Genomic DNA, 16,912 nt, shown 5'->3' with positions numbered 1-16,912 from the left:
TGGGTTCGTCATGAGGTGGTGATCTACGTCCTTTAGCTTGATGCTGCCCTGTCCTGGGTGTCTTAAGTTGTATCGTACCATTCTCCCTCTTCTTGCGGTCAAATTCCACCAAATCATTCTCCTCTCACCAATTGGATTCAGTATCTCTTCATTTATGATTCAATCTATCCATCTCACCTTCAACATTCTTCTGTAACACCACATTTTGAAAGCTTCTATTCTCTTCCTGTCGAGCTAGTTATCGTCCTGTTTCACTTCCACACAATGCCAGCTCCAAACGCCAATGCCTCATCTTCAAAATGTCTTTCTTATTCCTGTATCAGTGTTCGAGGTGAGCAAATTTTCCTTAAGAAAGGTTTTCCTTGCTTGTGCTAGTCTGCATTTTATATCGTCCTTACTTGTGCCATCATTAGTTATTCTATCACACGAGTAACAATATTCATCAACTTCTTATAAGACTTCATTTCCTAATCTACTTTTCCCTGCATTACTTGACTTCATTTGACTGCACTCCATTACTTTTGTTTTGGACTTGCTTATTGTACTCTTGTACTCCTCCAAGACTATGTCTATACCATTCAGCAATTTCACCAGATCTTCTGCTGAATAAAATAAAATAATATCATCGTCAAATCTGAGAGAATTTCCTCTCTTTTGATTGTGATTCCTTTTCTAAATTCCTCTTTGACTTCCTTTATTGCCTGTTCTGTATAAACATTGAAAAAGAGAGGACAAACTGCAGCCTTCCCTCACACCTTTATGGATGGCTCCTTCTTGTTCAGAGCCTTTCATTCTTATCAATGCATACTGATTTTTGTACAGATTGTAGATAACTCTTCTTTATCGGTATCTGATCCTGATCACCTTCAGAATATCAAATAGCTTGGTCCAATCAACATTATCAAATACCTTTTCTAAATCTATGAATGCCATGTATGTGGGCTTGTCTTTCTTATTTATATCCTCTAAGATCAGACACACCAAGCTTGATAGCTGCAGTCTCTTAAGTGCGGCCAGTATCCAGTATTCGGGAGATAGTAGGTTCGAACCCCACCGTCAGCAGCCCTGAAGATGTTTTTCCATGGTTTCTCATTTTCACACCAAGCAAATGCTGGGGCTGTATAGTATGCGAACCTTTTCTTGAGCCCAAGTTCCCATTCAGCACTATGGAGCTCAGGGATCAAGAAAAGGTTTGCGTACTATACCTTAATTGAGGCCACGGACGCTTCCTTCCCTGTCCCATCATCGCCATAAGACCTATCTGTGTTGGTTCGACGTAAAGCAATTTGCAGAGGTAAGATCAGACATAATGTCAGGATTTCTTCTTGTGTTCCAACATTTATTCTGAAGCCAAACTGATCTTCTCCCAACTCATCTTCAACTTTCCTTTCCATTCTTATGTAAATAATACTTGTTAAAATTTTGCAAGCATGTGATACTGAACTAATGACTTACTTGACTTGACTTATTTCCTGTGGCTCCTTCAGGAGCATAGGGCTTCGATGAATTTTCGCCAGCGGACTCCATCGACGTAGTTCTCCCCAGGTGTTTCCTGCCTCGCTTGCCTCCACCAATACGGATCTCTTCCAGGTCTGCCACGATCGACCCCGCTTTCGTTGTCCCTGCGGATTCCATTCCAGGGCTTGCTTCTCAATGGCTCCATCCTGCTTTCTCAATGTGTGTCCTATCCACCTCCACTTCTGCTGTTTGATCTGATTGCCAATGGGTGTTTCCCCAGTCACTTCCCATAGATCTTTGTTACTAATCATGTCCGGCCAATGAATGTTTAAGATCCTGCACAAACACTGGTTTACAGAGGTCTGCAGCATCTTAGTAATTCCTGTAGTTACTTTCCAGGTCTCACGTGCTTAGAGGAGGACTGACTTGACGTTACTGTTGAAGATCCTCAATTTCATTCATTGAGATATGGCATGGTTTTTCCACAGTGAATAGAGCTGCACAAATGCACCATTAGCCTTCCTTATGTGTGACTTAACATCCTCTGTAACCCTGCCTTGTTTGTCTACCATACTCCCAGGTAGCAAAATTGGTCTACATTTTCAATTTCCTGTCCATCTAAACAAAATCGTTCTTGGGTATTTGAGAACAGCCTCATATCTTTGGTCTTACTGGAATTAATCTTGAGTCCTGTTTTTCGTGCCTCAGTTTCTAGCTCTGTGAGTTTCTCTTTCATATGCTGAAAGGTGTGTGTCAGCAAGCAAATATCATCTGCATAATCCAGATCTTCCAGTCTCTCTAGCAGTCTCCACTGTAAACCCCTTCTTTTCTGCGTACACTTCCTCATGATATCTATCACCAGAAGGAAGATGATAGGCGACAGGACACATCCTTACTTAAATCCGGAGGTCTCCACAAATGCTTCTGTTAGCTTGCCTTCATGAACCACCTGACACTCATGGCCACTGTATGTCTCCTTGATCAGGTTGACTATCTTCGGTGGAATTCCGTACTTCAGTAACAGGCGCCACATGACGTCCCTGTCAACTGAGTAAAAGCCTTTTCAAAGTCCACAAAGAGCATATATGATGATCCGAAGAGAGTTAATCAAGTCTACACAACTGGGACTCTCCCGGAAGCCAGCCTGCTCCTTCCTTAGCTTCTGCTCAATTGTTGTTTTAATGTGGTTGAGGATGATAGGGTGATTACCTTACTGGGAATAGATAGTCATGTAATTCCTCTCCAGTTGTTGCAGTTGCTTATGTCTCCTTTTTTAGGCAGCTTAACTATGAGTCCGTTCTTCCATTCCTTTGGCATCATTTCCTCCTGCCAAATTTTCTTGAATAAGATGTATAATGCTGCAGCTGTTACATCCATTTCAACTTTTAAGGCTTCAGGTAGAATGATGTCTAGCCCAGGGACTTCCCGCTTTTAATCTGTTTAAGCGCTTTTCTAATCTCTTCTATCGAAGGCTTATCAACACAGATGCAAGCATCACCGTCCCATTCCTCTTCTTCGAATTCATCTACCTGATCATTTCCTCGGTTGAATATTTCCTCAAAATGCTCTTTCCATCTAGCTAATTGTTCATACTCTCCAGTAAGAATACTCCCCCCTTTACTACGAATGGGATGCTTCTGCCTATGACTCCTCTTAGATAATGTCCTCATTATCCGATACAGTTCCATCACATCATCTCTACTTGCAGCTATTTCGGCTTGGCTTGCATACTCTTTGACCTGCCAACGTCGGTCATTGTGAGCACTCCTCTTTACTTGTCTAACTCACTGTATTTCTTCTCAAGTTCCCTTTTTATATGCCTTGTCCTAGAGTTGAGGATAAGTTGCTCCCTCCGCTGTTTGATCTTCTCCCATATCTCTTCTGACATCCAGTCTTTCTTCAACAACTCTCTAAGACCTAATGCCTCTTTGCAGGTCTCTGTTAGTCTTTTTAATGGCTTCCCATGTTTTCTCTGCTCCTTCAATTGCTTCTAGATCTAAGACTTCAAACCAGTTTTTCAACTGTAAGTTAAAGTTTTCTACTATCGGTTCCTTCTTCTGCTAACCAATGTCATAAAGCCCATTTCGCCTCTGGAAAATTCTTGTGTTTACTGATATTTTGAATTTAAACCAAGCCATCACCAAGTGATGATCAGATCCAACATCTGCTCCTCTCTTATTTCTCACATCGTGAAGCGAGCCCCTCCATTTACGATGTACTGCCACATAATTCTCTGTGCGATGATCGGGCGACACCCATGTGACTTTGTGGCACTCCTTATGTGGGAAAAGCATCCCTACAATAACCAGACCATGTTCTGCACACAAGTTAATGAATAATTCGCCATTCTCATTCCGCTCACCAAGCCCATGCTTTCCCATAATGTGTTCCACTCCTTCATTATCTTTTCCCAATTTTGCGTTAAAATCTCCCATGAGCAGGACAACTTCTTTCCGTTTTATTTTCTTTAAAATGCCTGTTAATGCTGAATAGAATTCCTGCTTCAATGTCTCTTCAGACGGCTCAGTTGGGGCATAACACTGCACTATGCAAATATTGCGTATATTACTCTGAAAACGAGCTGTGATAATTCTCTTTGATATAGGGTGCCATTCCAGGCATCCCTGTTTTGCTCTCTTGCTCAGCAACAGTCCAGCACTGTCCCTTGCAACCTCTCCATGGTCTCGCCCTGAGTACACGGGGGTCATTCCATTCCGGCATTTCATTTCTCCAAAGTCATCCCACCTTACTTCACTTAAACCAAGAAAATCCAGTTGGTAATTCTCCATTTCTCTGATGATCTGTTTCAGTTTCCCAGATTCTCACATTGTACGAACATTCCAACATTAAAATCGTGTTACCTGTTTTGTGCCAAAAGTTGTCAGCTTTTTGTCCGCCCAGCTATTTCTCATCTCTGTTTCTTTAATAGGTTTATTTAAGAGCTTACGAGTTATTGGCTCATAAACTCCAAGTGCCTTGGTGGGGCTACCACCTTAAGGCCAAGGCATCGGCCCTTACACAGATGTTGATGTATACTTCGGTTATACCGCCGGTATTTACCCAATCTGTGATAACAGGGAGCACCACGAGAAGGTTGGGTTTGACATTTGGCTGAGTGTATTGCGCATCATCAGCCCTTGCTCCCCACTGAACTAATGGTGCGGTAGTTTTCTCACTTGTCAGTACCTGATTTCTTGAGAATAGGTTTAACAATGTTCTGTCTTAAAAATCCTTTTGCTAGTGGCTTGATAATGTTGCCTGGTGTGAAAATGGGAAACCACGGTAAACCATCTTCAGGACTGCCGACAGTGTGATTCAAATCCACTATCTCCTGCCCCTAACTGCACGGCTAACTCGCCCGGTCTGTCTAAAATCTTATGGCAATTCTCCTGTATCAGACATCTTGCATAGTATAACATCACTATGCTGGTTTTTCCTAAGGTGGTCAGTAATTTTGAGGTTTGTCATCTTAGGTCTCTCAAAGTCTGTCGAATTTTGACCGCAAAATTGGGTCTCCCATTTCATCAGCATCAGTAGCCTCTTCTTGTCCCAGAACCTTATCATCTACGTCTTTACCTTGATACAACTGTTGGATATGTTCCTGCCATCTTTCTGCCTTGTCATCTCTCCCTAGAAGTGGTTTTCCATCTGAGCTCTCAATATTCAAACACCTAGTTTTCTTTTCTCCAAAGGTTTCATTGATTATCTCATATACAATCATACAACCTTCAACATCCTTGCACTTCTTTTTCAGCCATTCTTCCTTAGCTGACCTGCACTTTCTACCTACTTCATTCTTTAATAGCCTGTACTCTTTTCTGCCATCCTCATTTTTGCATTCTTGTATTTTTTGCCATTCATCAATCAGGTCTAATATCTCCCCAGTTATCCACTGATTCTTACTTGATCTTACCTTTCTTCAGCAGCCCTACTGATCTCATTCTTCATGACTGTCCACTCTTCATCTATTGTGTTTCCTTCAGCCTTTCATTTAGTCTTTGTGCAATATGTTCCCTGAAACAACCCTTCACTTTTTTTTTTCTTTCAACTTATCTAGATCCCACTTTCTTGCATTCCTTCCTTTGTTCAATTTCCTCAAATTCATATTACACTCCATGACTACAAAGTTTTGGTCAGAGTCAATGTCTTCCCCTGGGAAGGTCTTGCAATCCAACACCCATTTCTGAATCTCAGCGTAATCATAATGAAGTCTATTTGATATATTCCTGTGTCTGCAGGTCTTGTCCATGTGTACAGCTGTTTTTTGAGGTGTTTGATACAAGTATTAACAAGGACTAAATTATGATCAGTGCAGAATTCAACCAGCTGACTTCCTCTTTCATTCCTTTGTCCCAATCCAAATTCTCTTATGGCATTAACCTTCTCTTCCTTGCCCTGCCACTGCATTCCTGTCTCCCATCACAATTAGGTTCTTGTCTCCTTTTACATATTCTTTTAAATCTCCTATCTCTTCTTATATTCTTTTGATTTCTTCCTCATATGGTGAACTAGTAGGCATATACACCTGTACTATTGTGGTGGGCACTGGCTTTGTCTCTTTCTTGACAAAAATAATATTATCACTCTACTGGTCATAATAGCTTACCCGCTGTTCTATTTTCTTATTCATTATTAAACTAACTCCTGCATTTCCCATGTTTGATTTTGTATCAATAATTCTGTAGTCACCTGACCAAAAATTCTGCCTGCCAATGTACTTCACGTACATTGACTACATCTAATTTTAGTCTATCCATTTCCCTTTTCATATTCTCCAACCTACCACAACGATTCATACTTCTAACATTCCACTCTACGATTTTCAGAATGTCAGTATTCTTCTTCCTGATGATCGCTTTTTCCCATGTAGTCCCCACCCAGAGATCTGAATGGGAGACTAGTTTACCTCCAAAATATTTTACCCAGGAGGAATACGAAATGAAGCATATCAATTGCCGTGGAATGACATTCTACTGACTAATGACATTGATGATAAGGTTGACAGACTGAACTCTTTAATATTAGGACTGTATGACAAACACGCTCCGAAGAAGCAAATTCGAGTTTCTCACCCTTCGTCTCCTTGGCTAACAAATGAAATTAAGTCGGTCATGGCAAATCGTGATGCTTGGTATAGGCGATTTAGGCGAACTGAAAGCACTAGTGATTTCGAAAATTATCGTATTCTCCGAAATCAAGTTAAGAAATCAATTCGTAACAGCAAGTATAAATATATTCAAGAGATAACAAACAGACGAAATTCAGCACTAATATGGAAACATTTGCATCAGATGGGTATAGGTCGCAGCCTGACCATGCAGACACCCAGTATACCACTTAATGATCTAAATTCTCATTTTACGAAAGCAGCATTCACTAATAATGATATTACTGACAATAATGACTATGATGCTAACTATCCTAATAATGATAAAAATAATAATAATAATCATCATCATCAACCAGTTGATGACCTAACTGATGATGATATTAACGCCATAAATGCTCATTCCCGAGTAAATCAAGTAAAATTCACTTTCAAAAAAGTTGGGGCGAACGATGTGAAGCGTGTAATTTACTCCCTAAAGTCTGATGCTCCGGGTAATGACGACATACCATTATATTTCATAAAAAATATTATTGGTGCCATATTACCTATTCTGACGCATATATTTAATCATTGCCTTGTACAGGGAGTATTCCCAACTGTGTGGAAGCACGGTATCGTCATTCCTATTCCTAAGAAGAATTCTCCTAGTTTACCATCAGATTATCGCCCTATATCCATTCTCCCACCCCTTTCCAAAGTACTAGAACGCTTGGTACACGAACAAGTCCTCACTTACTTGACTAACTTCTCACTGCTTGACCCTTACCAATCTGGTTTCAAGAAAGGACACAGCACAACGACTGCCCTACTGAAAGTAACTGATGATATCCGACAGGCAATGGACACTCGACAAGTGACTGTACTGGTTCTACTTGATTTTTCTAGTGCTTTTGATACTGTTGTTCCTCAACTGCTACTTTCAAAATTGGATTCATTAAATTTCAGCAAGACGGCAATAAACTTTTTCAGTTCGTACCTCAAAAATCGCCGTCAGTGTGTCAAAGTAAATAATAGCAGATCTGAGTGGCTTAACAAACCCCTCGGTGTCCCCCAAGGGTCTGTACTTGGACCATTGCTGTTTGCAATTTACTTACACGATGTTGCCAAATCGATTACACATTGCAAGTATCATCTTTATGCTGATGATATGCAGATCTACTGCCACTCAAGAACTGATAAAATTCAGAGTGCTGTAGAAAAAGTTAATGCTGATTTAAGTCTCATAAGTAATTTTGCATTGAGTAACAATCTCAAAATTAATCCTCTTAAAACGCAAGCAATAATCATTGGTACTTCAAAAAACTTACACGTCTTAAAACAATACGAAATTCCTCCTGTAGCACTAAACAATACCATTATTCCATTTTGTGAAACAGTTATGAATCTTGGTGTGGCTATAAGCGAAACATTGAACTGGTCGCAACATGTGATGAAAGTGTGCCAAAAGGTATATCAAAGCCTGCATCCTCTGAAGCGGTTTAAAAATATATTTCCTCGGTCCTTGAAAATAAAGCTCATTCAATCACTCTTGTTTCCAATTCTTGAATACTGTGATACAGTTTTTATTGATATCAATAACGAGCAAAGCATGAGACTGCAACGTGCCCAAAATGCATGCATCAGGTATGCATTCGACATACAACCATACGCCCATGTATCCCCATTCTATACACAATTATCTTGGTTACGACTGAATGACAGACGTAGACTCCACGCAACTACTTTGGTGTATCAAGTGCTTTCTGAAAACACTCCTCCTTACCTATCCACCAGATTTCGCTACCTTAGTTCCCTGCACCTGTTCAATACCCAGTCAGGCTGTACGCTAGAAATTCCTGTGCATCGAACCGCAACCTACAACAGATCGTTCACTATCACCGCCACGAGCTGGTGGAATGAACTCCCCAATGACATCAGGGAAGCTAAATCTAAGACAAAATTTAAAATCCTTTGCCAGCGTCATCTTTTAAGCACTTCCAGTCTTTCTTGAGTGTGAATGGGATGCATGAATGAGAGTGAATATGGTTGTTTATTGCAATGTGTTCCTGTATATAATTTAGTTATACTTTACTCACATTAGTTTAGTTAGTGATACTTATGTTGCTTTAGTTATACTTTAGGTTGTAAAGATTTCATATGTTTAAATTTTATGTAAAATATACATTGTATATACATGAAGTGGTTAAGTGTAAGAAAGGGCCGGGAGCCCTAACTTCGCCACAATAAAGACGCTTTAATAATAATAATAATAATAAAGCCATTCATTCATACAGAGAGAACTGCATGTCCTCAGGAGTTACAGATGTAATGTCCGATTGCTTTCAGTCATGCAGCAATGTCAATACAGCTAAGCCATACCAGTCAATCATCCAGACTGCTGCCCTTTTAACTTCCGAAAGTCTGCTATCCCGTATTTGAAAAAAGCATTCGATAGTCTGGTCCCCCCACTGCTACCTACCCAATAGGGTTGCACCTGCAGTTTGGCTATCAGCTTCATTGGGATGCACAAGCCTCCCCATCATGGCAAATTTGCATGGTTCTTGGGGAGAAGGAAAAGGAACCCCATGGCGTAACAGCCCCGAAGGGCCATGGCCTACCAAGCAACTGTTGCTCAGCCCGAACGCCTGCAGATTATGAGGTGCCATGTGGTCGGCACGATGAATCCTCTCGGTCATTATTCTTGGCTTTCTAGACCGGAGGAGACAAAGAATAACTCAAAAATTATAATTTACTTATACTCAATATTGTTATTATAGTGAATGTTTGGCAGAGTAAAATAATTTCATAAAGGAAATGAGACACGGCACAGTAGAATTTAATGAGGAAGTTTATTAAAGATTAAAAAAAAAAAAATTATGAGATTTATTTTGTTTTAGCCATTATTTCTATTAACACATATGCATTTTCAGAAAAGCTTGTATAATTTTAAGAAATAGTGTAACGCCACCCCGAGATGACAAAGAATGACGCTATGCTCAACAAACGCCATAGGGCAACGTTAACGACAAAGGAGGGAAGCACAATTAAAAATATAACACACAGATACTTAGATATATAAACTTACCAGGACATAAGCGGAAGCAAGAAAATGCACTGAAAACCCACCCCATATAAAAAAAAAGTTTAAATCCCTGGGAAATGCTGAGCCAGGCATCAATGGAGAACACCAGTATTCTTTAAGGTAACTTATATATTAAAATAGGAAATGATTTACATTAAATAAAATTTGAAAATTTTTAAATTGTTTTGTAAATAAGGAAATTTTGAAAATATGAGTAAACAGATCAGTAATAATATAAATAAAATCTTTACAAAATTAATTAATAAATCAATGAAATTAAAATAAATATAGGTATTTAAAATTAATCTTTTTTCTTTTTACTACTCCCATTTCTACCCATAATATTTTTAACATTAAATCAAATTTAGTTAAATAAAATATGGGACGAATAGTTGGACTGAAATTAACAAGAGGGGTTTATGACCATCCTCAGTGGAGGTAATACCAAACAGAGATATTTCAGAGGCATTGCTCCATAATCATTGCATAAAATAAAAATTTAAAGACCTTTTTCGACACAATAGTCATACTAACACATAATAGGCCAAAAATTTTAAAATAATGCAGATAATTCAAATAAATTGCAAATAAAATATCATGGATTAGTAAATCAACACAATTAAATCCATGTGCTACAAAACAGAAATTAAGGCAGGTCCGGTAACCCAAGGTGTCAACACACACAGAGAGTCAAGACACAGTCTTCCGACAAGATCAAAACAATAACAATATTAGCGACGCCACGCAAGAACAAAGAAGAATCCCAAAGTTAAGAACGACACAGTTACGTAATTGGGCAAGGCAAAGATAAGATAAAGCAACAATGTGATGTTAAGATAAGGATTACAATGGTTAGAAACCCTCCATTAAGGATTGCATAAAACTCCACGAAATTATATATATATTTAGTAAACTTTTTTTAAATGTAAGTTTGAAATAAAACTTAGTTAAAATTTTCTGTATGTCCTAGTTATACATGAATAATACGTAGACACATACTCAAAATTCTATTTATATATGTAGGGATAGTAATATTTATACTCAATATGAAGTTTTAAATAAATGAAAGATATTAATATAAAAGGGAGCAATAAATTTTACATTACTGAAATTAATAAATAATAATAATAGGATCTTAACTAGGAAGAAAAAAATGAAGGTGAAAAAAAATTGTGATTACGCAGTGAATAGGTCAACACACGGTCATTACGGAGTCAAAAGAAACGTAATTAATATACCAAAATGGAATGACTAAATGAAAACAAGCATGTAAAATAAGGAAAATTTTAAAATATAAGTAAACAGATCAGTAATAATATAAATAAAATCTTTGCAAAATTAATCAATAAATAAATCGATGAAGGATTGCCATAGCAACAAACGACAAGAAAAACTTAATAGCAATAACACATGCACCAACGAAAATAATACAAGGAAACACCCCGTTAACGAGCAGAATAAAAAAATAAATCAGAGGGGTAAAATAAAATTTGGAAAAGCAAAAGAATTTCATGTTAACAGCCAAAACAATGGGCATGTCATTTAAATGGCACCAACATGGAGTACAAACAGTGAACAGAAAAGAGAGTACCAATGCTGAAATCTCACCACAAGGAACACACAAAAAATTAAACGACAAATCAAAGTAATATTACATGACCAAAAGAATAATTTTAAGATTTAGTACTTACATGTATAGCGAGATATCCCATAGCAACTTACCGGTATCAACCTATGCACTGGTAACACCCAAAGAAGAAACATTTGCTGAAACAGAATCTATTTGTTTTTTCCGATGTTGGGTATACGGGAGATCCACATTTGGCATTAATAGATGGATGACATTCAACCAAGAGGAAAAGCTGGCTGTTGGATGCAAAGTAGCAGTCCTCTTGCTTGAGACTGTTTGCTTTGCTGTTCTGTCTGGTCAAGACAAGCCATCAAGTGTCCTCTGTGCTCAAATGTTTGATATACCAGGAAATATCTTGCCCATGATCTCATCCAGAATATTTAGTCTTGTTGCCAAGTTAGAGAAAAAGAAGGCTAGAATTTCATTAATATGAGCAAAAAATATTTTCCTTTGAATGTTTTGACTTGTGCTATTAATACATTAAGTTTGATCTTAGCAATGAATGTAGTATGCCTGTGCATACTCCTGTTTAATTATTGCATGTATGCCAGAATTCCATTTACTCATTTCATTAGCATAATTGTAACTGTGAAATGACTCGTAATTTGGTTTTATCAGAGATTACTACAGAATAAACATTCTTAATATCACCTGAATGAGTTGCCACATTACAATCTGCAGGATTTTAAAATGTCCAGAACCATTCCATGGGCTTCCTGTTTGGAAGAAAATAACATGAAACTATCACCATTGTGCAAGAGATGACACATCCATTGGCTTGTCTGCAATGACCAACACATCAAGTCCTTTCAATCCCCACTTTTATCCTCTCGTGATGCACTTCCAACATATAGTACACTGAAGGAAATCATTCTGAATGTCGTATGATGTGCCTTTGAACACCGTTGGTACACTTATATGCTCCTTGAGAACTTAATCTAATTTTGATGTAAAGTTTATTAATCCACAAAAAATTCCCTGATTTGCTGAACCTTCTTTCACATAATGCCCTTTCAGTGCAAGCTGAAAGGCACCACAGAACTTTATTAATTGAATTACAACCTGTGACAATAAAGTTTGATGAATAGTCCTGTACCATCAAAGTCTCTCAGAGTACATTGGCACTGCCGGTGGCTCCAAGTAGCCTACGCAGTGGCCTCCACGTTATGCACTAGCCAGCATCTTGGTAGGTGTGCTAGGTACCAACTGATGAGCCCAACCTAGCACACGAGGGTGAAACGCTAGCAACCAGGAATGAGTTAGCTGGAAAATTTATAATGTCCAATAACGGACCATTTATATTGGTATTATAAATGTACTCATTCGGGACAAATATTTCAGATTCCCTATGGAAATCAACATCTATATCATTTATATTTGTTTTCGGAAAATACACTTAAATGTGGGTGGGGTTGGGGAAGGACCGATCAAGGGGTTGAATTCTTTTTATGGGGATACTTATGTATATATCAAAAACTAAAGATGTTACAGATGTGGGAATAGGTATTTGGAATCTCCTTTAAAAATAAAGAAACATGTATTTGTTTTTTCGACTTGAGAGAAGACTGTTTCTCACATGTACAGTTCTATGTCGCATGGTCGTCTTAGCCCCAAAAGGTAATACCACAAACATGGTTTACAAAGAATTTCTGGGGTAAATGAAACTCAATTTTTGGGTGAGTTTTTATGCTTTAGGAATTTTCAGATAATGTCTCAGTACAATGCTGAGGAACGATTACTTTGATCAAATTACAAAATCCATGCGAGCAAAGCCGTGGGCAATTGCTAGTCTGACATATTACCACACTATTGAGGTATAAATTGTCATTGTCACTCATTATGTCTATTTCTGATAATGTATCTTCATCACATGTTTCTTCTTCTCCTACATTTTGAATTTCTGCTAATAAATCACTGGAGCCATTTTTAAGCACTATACTACACAAGAGATAGGCATTAACTCATCCATTCGCGACCACTGCTAGAGGCATACTACTTAGTCACAACATGCGCTCCTATGGCAAGCAGTGAGCAGAATAGATCTCTCCCTATCAAGGAAGTAAACCAGTCAAAATGACCGCTTATGGCCTTCCTAGGCATAACGGATAATATTGGTGTTCCCTTAGCATCCACTGATGTAATTTTTGGCATAAATGTGTTTAATCCTAATAGATTAAAAGTCACAAAAGCACAACCTCGTGCATTAAAAAAATTCAAAGATTGAATTACCTTGAAATTGGCTAACGGTCAAAATGACTGCTCTGACCATTCTAGTGTTAAACATATTTTCACTAAAATCATTGTCTTCTTCACCCTGAGCTTGGTTGTTAGCAATGTCAACAGAAAGATTTTCTTTTATGTTGCGAAGATTTTCGAAGTATTCCTTCCACTTGTCCAGCGATTCCCTGGAATCTACTGTGAGTTCATCTGATTTACCAGAAACACTATTCATTTCCTTTTTCTCCCCCTTTCAAAGATTCTTTATTACTGTCCAGAAGGGTTTCCCTGCTGCTTGACATAGCTTCTTATTACCAAAATCCTCTCATGACTTCTTCTTGGATTCAATAATTATTTGTTTTGTTCTGTTCTGTTTCTTTCATCTATGTACAATTCCCTGTCTGCATCAGTCCTTGTTTGGAGTCATTTCTGATATGCCTTCCTTTTACAGTTTCATGCTGCCCACCCTAAATCCTGCAGCTGCTACAGCATCCCTGTGTGCCACCATTTACTTTCTATTTCCTGTACCTCCTTACTGTCAATTCCTTGGAACTTTACATTAATCTTATCCATGTACTTCTGTCTAATTTCCTAATCTTTGAGATTTTCTATCCTTATTCACCTACTGACTGATTTCACTTTCTCTGTCTTAGGCTTAGAGATACTTAGTTCACTACAGATCATAAAAGGGTCTCTATCATCAAAAAATCCCTGGACAACTTGCAAATTCCTTATAGATTTCATGAATTCAAAGTCAGTTATGATATAGCCTATCATGGATGGACTACCCCTACTCCCCCATGCATAGTGGAGTATAGCATTATATTTGAAGAATGTATTCATAACTGTCAGTCTCATACTAGACCACAAGTCTTCCCATTCCTATTAGCTTCCAAATCTTCCCCGTGTCTACCCATCACCTTCTCATATCTTTCAGTTATAACGGGTGCTAGGAAATGTTCTCTGCTGCTGCGTGAGGGAGCATCAGCAGTTTAGTTGGCAGCACGGTGTCATATCTGTCACCCTTGCTCGTCGAGAGACCAAGGTCAACAGGATAGCAGTATAGGAAAGGCCACACATTTGACTTGTGGGCTGTCGAATTTGTCAGTGTGTATTGCATTACGTGAGCATTTGGATAGATTATTGGAATGGTGCAACAGGATACAAGCGGTAATGTTCGCTGCTGAAGAGAGAGCTTTTTTGGTGGAATACGCTTTTCGCAAAGGCAATCGGTTTACAGAAAATATAAAACTAAGATTTCAGGCGCGGTTTCCTAATTCAAAGTGTCCAAACCGGGATACCATTCGGGATTTGATAAGTAAATTTCGTGTGACTGGCTCAGTTCACGATGTACTGGGAACAGGCGGGCCTACGGTTTTAACAGACGAAAAACGACTGCTAAACTTAAACTTATGTGCAGTCCATTACGCGAGACAACAATATGTGTAGACGTGTTCAAGTCTGTCTTCGAACACACGGACAACACTTCCAGCATCTCTTATGAATTGCTGTGGTGAGTACAAAGTTTACTGTTTGTTGTTTGTTTTGTTTCGATACAAGTGGCAGCAGCCCTGCTGCCAACTTAACTGCTGATGCCACCACGCGCAGCAGCACGTAGGTGCTGCGGAGAACATTTCCTGGCACCCTGTATTTCCAACTCTTGCATTGAAATCACCCGTTAGCACTGTTGTGTATTTGCTGTTGGCCCTGACTATGATGTCACTCAGTACTTATTAAAACTTTTCAACTTCATCCCCATATACACCCTCACATGATAAGTAGACTGAGACAGTTCTCATCTTAATTCCGCCAACTGGTAAATCTACCCACAATTGACTCTTTTACATGCCTAACTAAAACTATAATGTGTGCAATAGTATTCCTGATGAACAGTCCTACCCCACACTCTATCCTTCCCTTTTCTTTTAACACCTGTTAAAAACACTTTATAATCTCCTACTGCTTCCTCCTTATCTCCCCTTAACCAAACATAATTATCTCTTAACACATCCAGGTGTATCCTCTTCGTAGACTCAACCAGTTTTACTTTTTTCTTTCTTTCTTTCTTTCATAAGCCCTATTAATATTGATAGCTTCTCATTGAATTCCATTTCATTCACCAAGTTATTTCTAAGGAGTCCCTCGCCTGTAAAATGGAAGTGGGACTCCGTTACTCTCATAGATCCGAGGCTTGCTTAAAATATATTGAGCATGCGCAGTAAAAATTCTATGAAGCAGGATGCTACCCTACTTACACATAGTCCCAATGAGAATCTCTTCTCTAATGGATCACCGATGGATTGTATAGTTCTAGCCACCTATGAACAAGGAGGGCCATGCCTCAAAATACTTTAAGTCAAAGATGCCCACTCCTCTTCCATAGGAACTGGTATTCAAACTCTCAAGACCACTCAGCCATTGCCCGTGGTTCACAAACTAGGATGTGATTATGGTAACCCACACCACGAACTACATTCTAAAAATATATAAAATAGGAAAACAAAAAGCTTTACTCTAATGTGTGTAAAATAGCTCTTGCAAAAGAAAGTTACTTACACATGCACTTATATATACACATGTTAAGAATATTACACAATTTGACCATCTACATTCTACTCTTGGAGCTGGTGGTATATTAAATCATTCTAATAACATATTTAAAAACAGTGCTACTGCAGGTTATATCACATGTTTATATCTTATGATGGCCAAGGCCCACTCAGTGAATATACTAATGATCAGATGCATATTTCTCTTTTCAGCCTCATGAAAGGGTTATAGACATGTCGCCAGAAGATCAAAAGCACTGGGAAGAAGAGGAAATGGGAAAATCAATCACATTTGACAAGTGTCATATTGATCCAGCACCTTTCCAGTTGGTGGAAAAAACATCGTTATTAAAAGTACATTCCTTGTTTTCCATGGTTGGTGTGAACCACGCCTACGTTACAGCCATAGGGAGGCTGATTGGAGTGGTGGGCCTCAAGGAGGTAATTATAGCAAATGAGATGTACAGAACTGTTCAGGCTGCAATGATATTGTGTCATGAAGGCTTCAATAGCTGCAGATTACTCTGCCGCTGAGTGCTGGCTGGGCTGTTGGCAGCCATCGAAGCAGTGGCAGCCAGTGACATTTTTCAGTGGTGTGCAACATGAACAGTTTACTTGTAAAAATTTTAAATACTGTATATAAATATTGGAATATTGACAACATACATCTACTTGTGTCTATAGAAGTGCATGCATATTTGACAAGTTATGCAGTATAGTTTTCTAACCTTAAAAATACAGTATGTTGATGTAGAAAATCCATTCTTCTGTCCTTTTTCTGGGCAAACATGCTAATAACTTTCTCGCTGAAGTTGGGCCCGTCTTCATCATCATTTCATCCTCATCGCGTCGCCTACGGGCTTTCAATGGAAAGACCTGCACCTGGC

The 16,912-nt window shown here is 38.6% G+C and overlaps 1 protein-coding gene across 2 annotated transcripts in view; it reads left to right on the top strand.

The window, feature by feature from the left end:
- The window catches only part of ClC-a (chloride channel protein 2), a 625,116-nt gene that overhangs the window by 584,800 nt on the left and 23,404 nt on the right, over positions 1-16,912 (top strand). For both annotated transcript variants that reach the window (XM_067141103.2, XM_067141101.2), the window contains exon 19: positions 16,239-16,466. In XM_067141103.2, coding sequence (XP_066997204.1) covers positions 16,239-16,466 — 228 coding nt within the window. The remainder of the gene's footprint in view (positions 1-16,238; positions 16,467-16,912) is intronic.

Source organism: Anabrus simplex, chromosome 2, assembly GCF_040414725.1.
Source record: "Anabrus simplex isolate iqAnaSimp1 chromosome 2, ASM4041472v1, whole genome shotgun sequence".
In the NCBI taxonomy this organism is placed as follows: Eukaryota; Metazoa; Arthropoda; class Insecta; order Orthoptera; family Tettigoniidae; genus Anabrus; species Anabrus simplex.
Note: the sequence above shows the minus strand (reverse complement) of the source record. Positions and strands in the feature narration are given on the sequence as shown.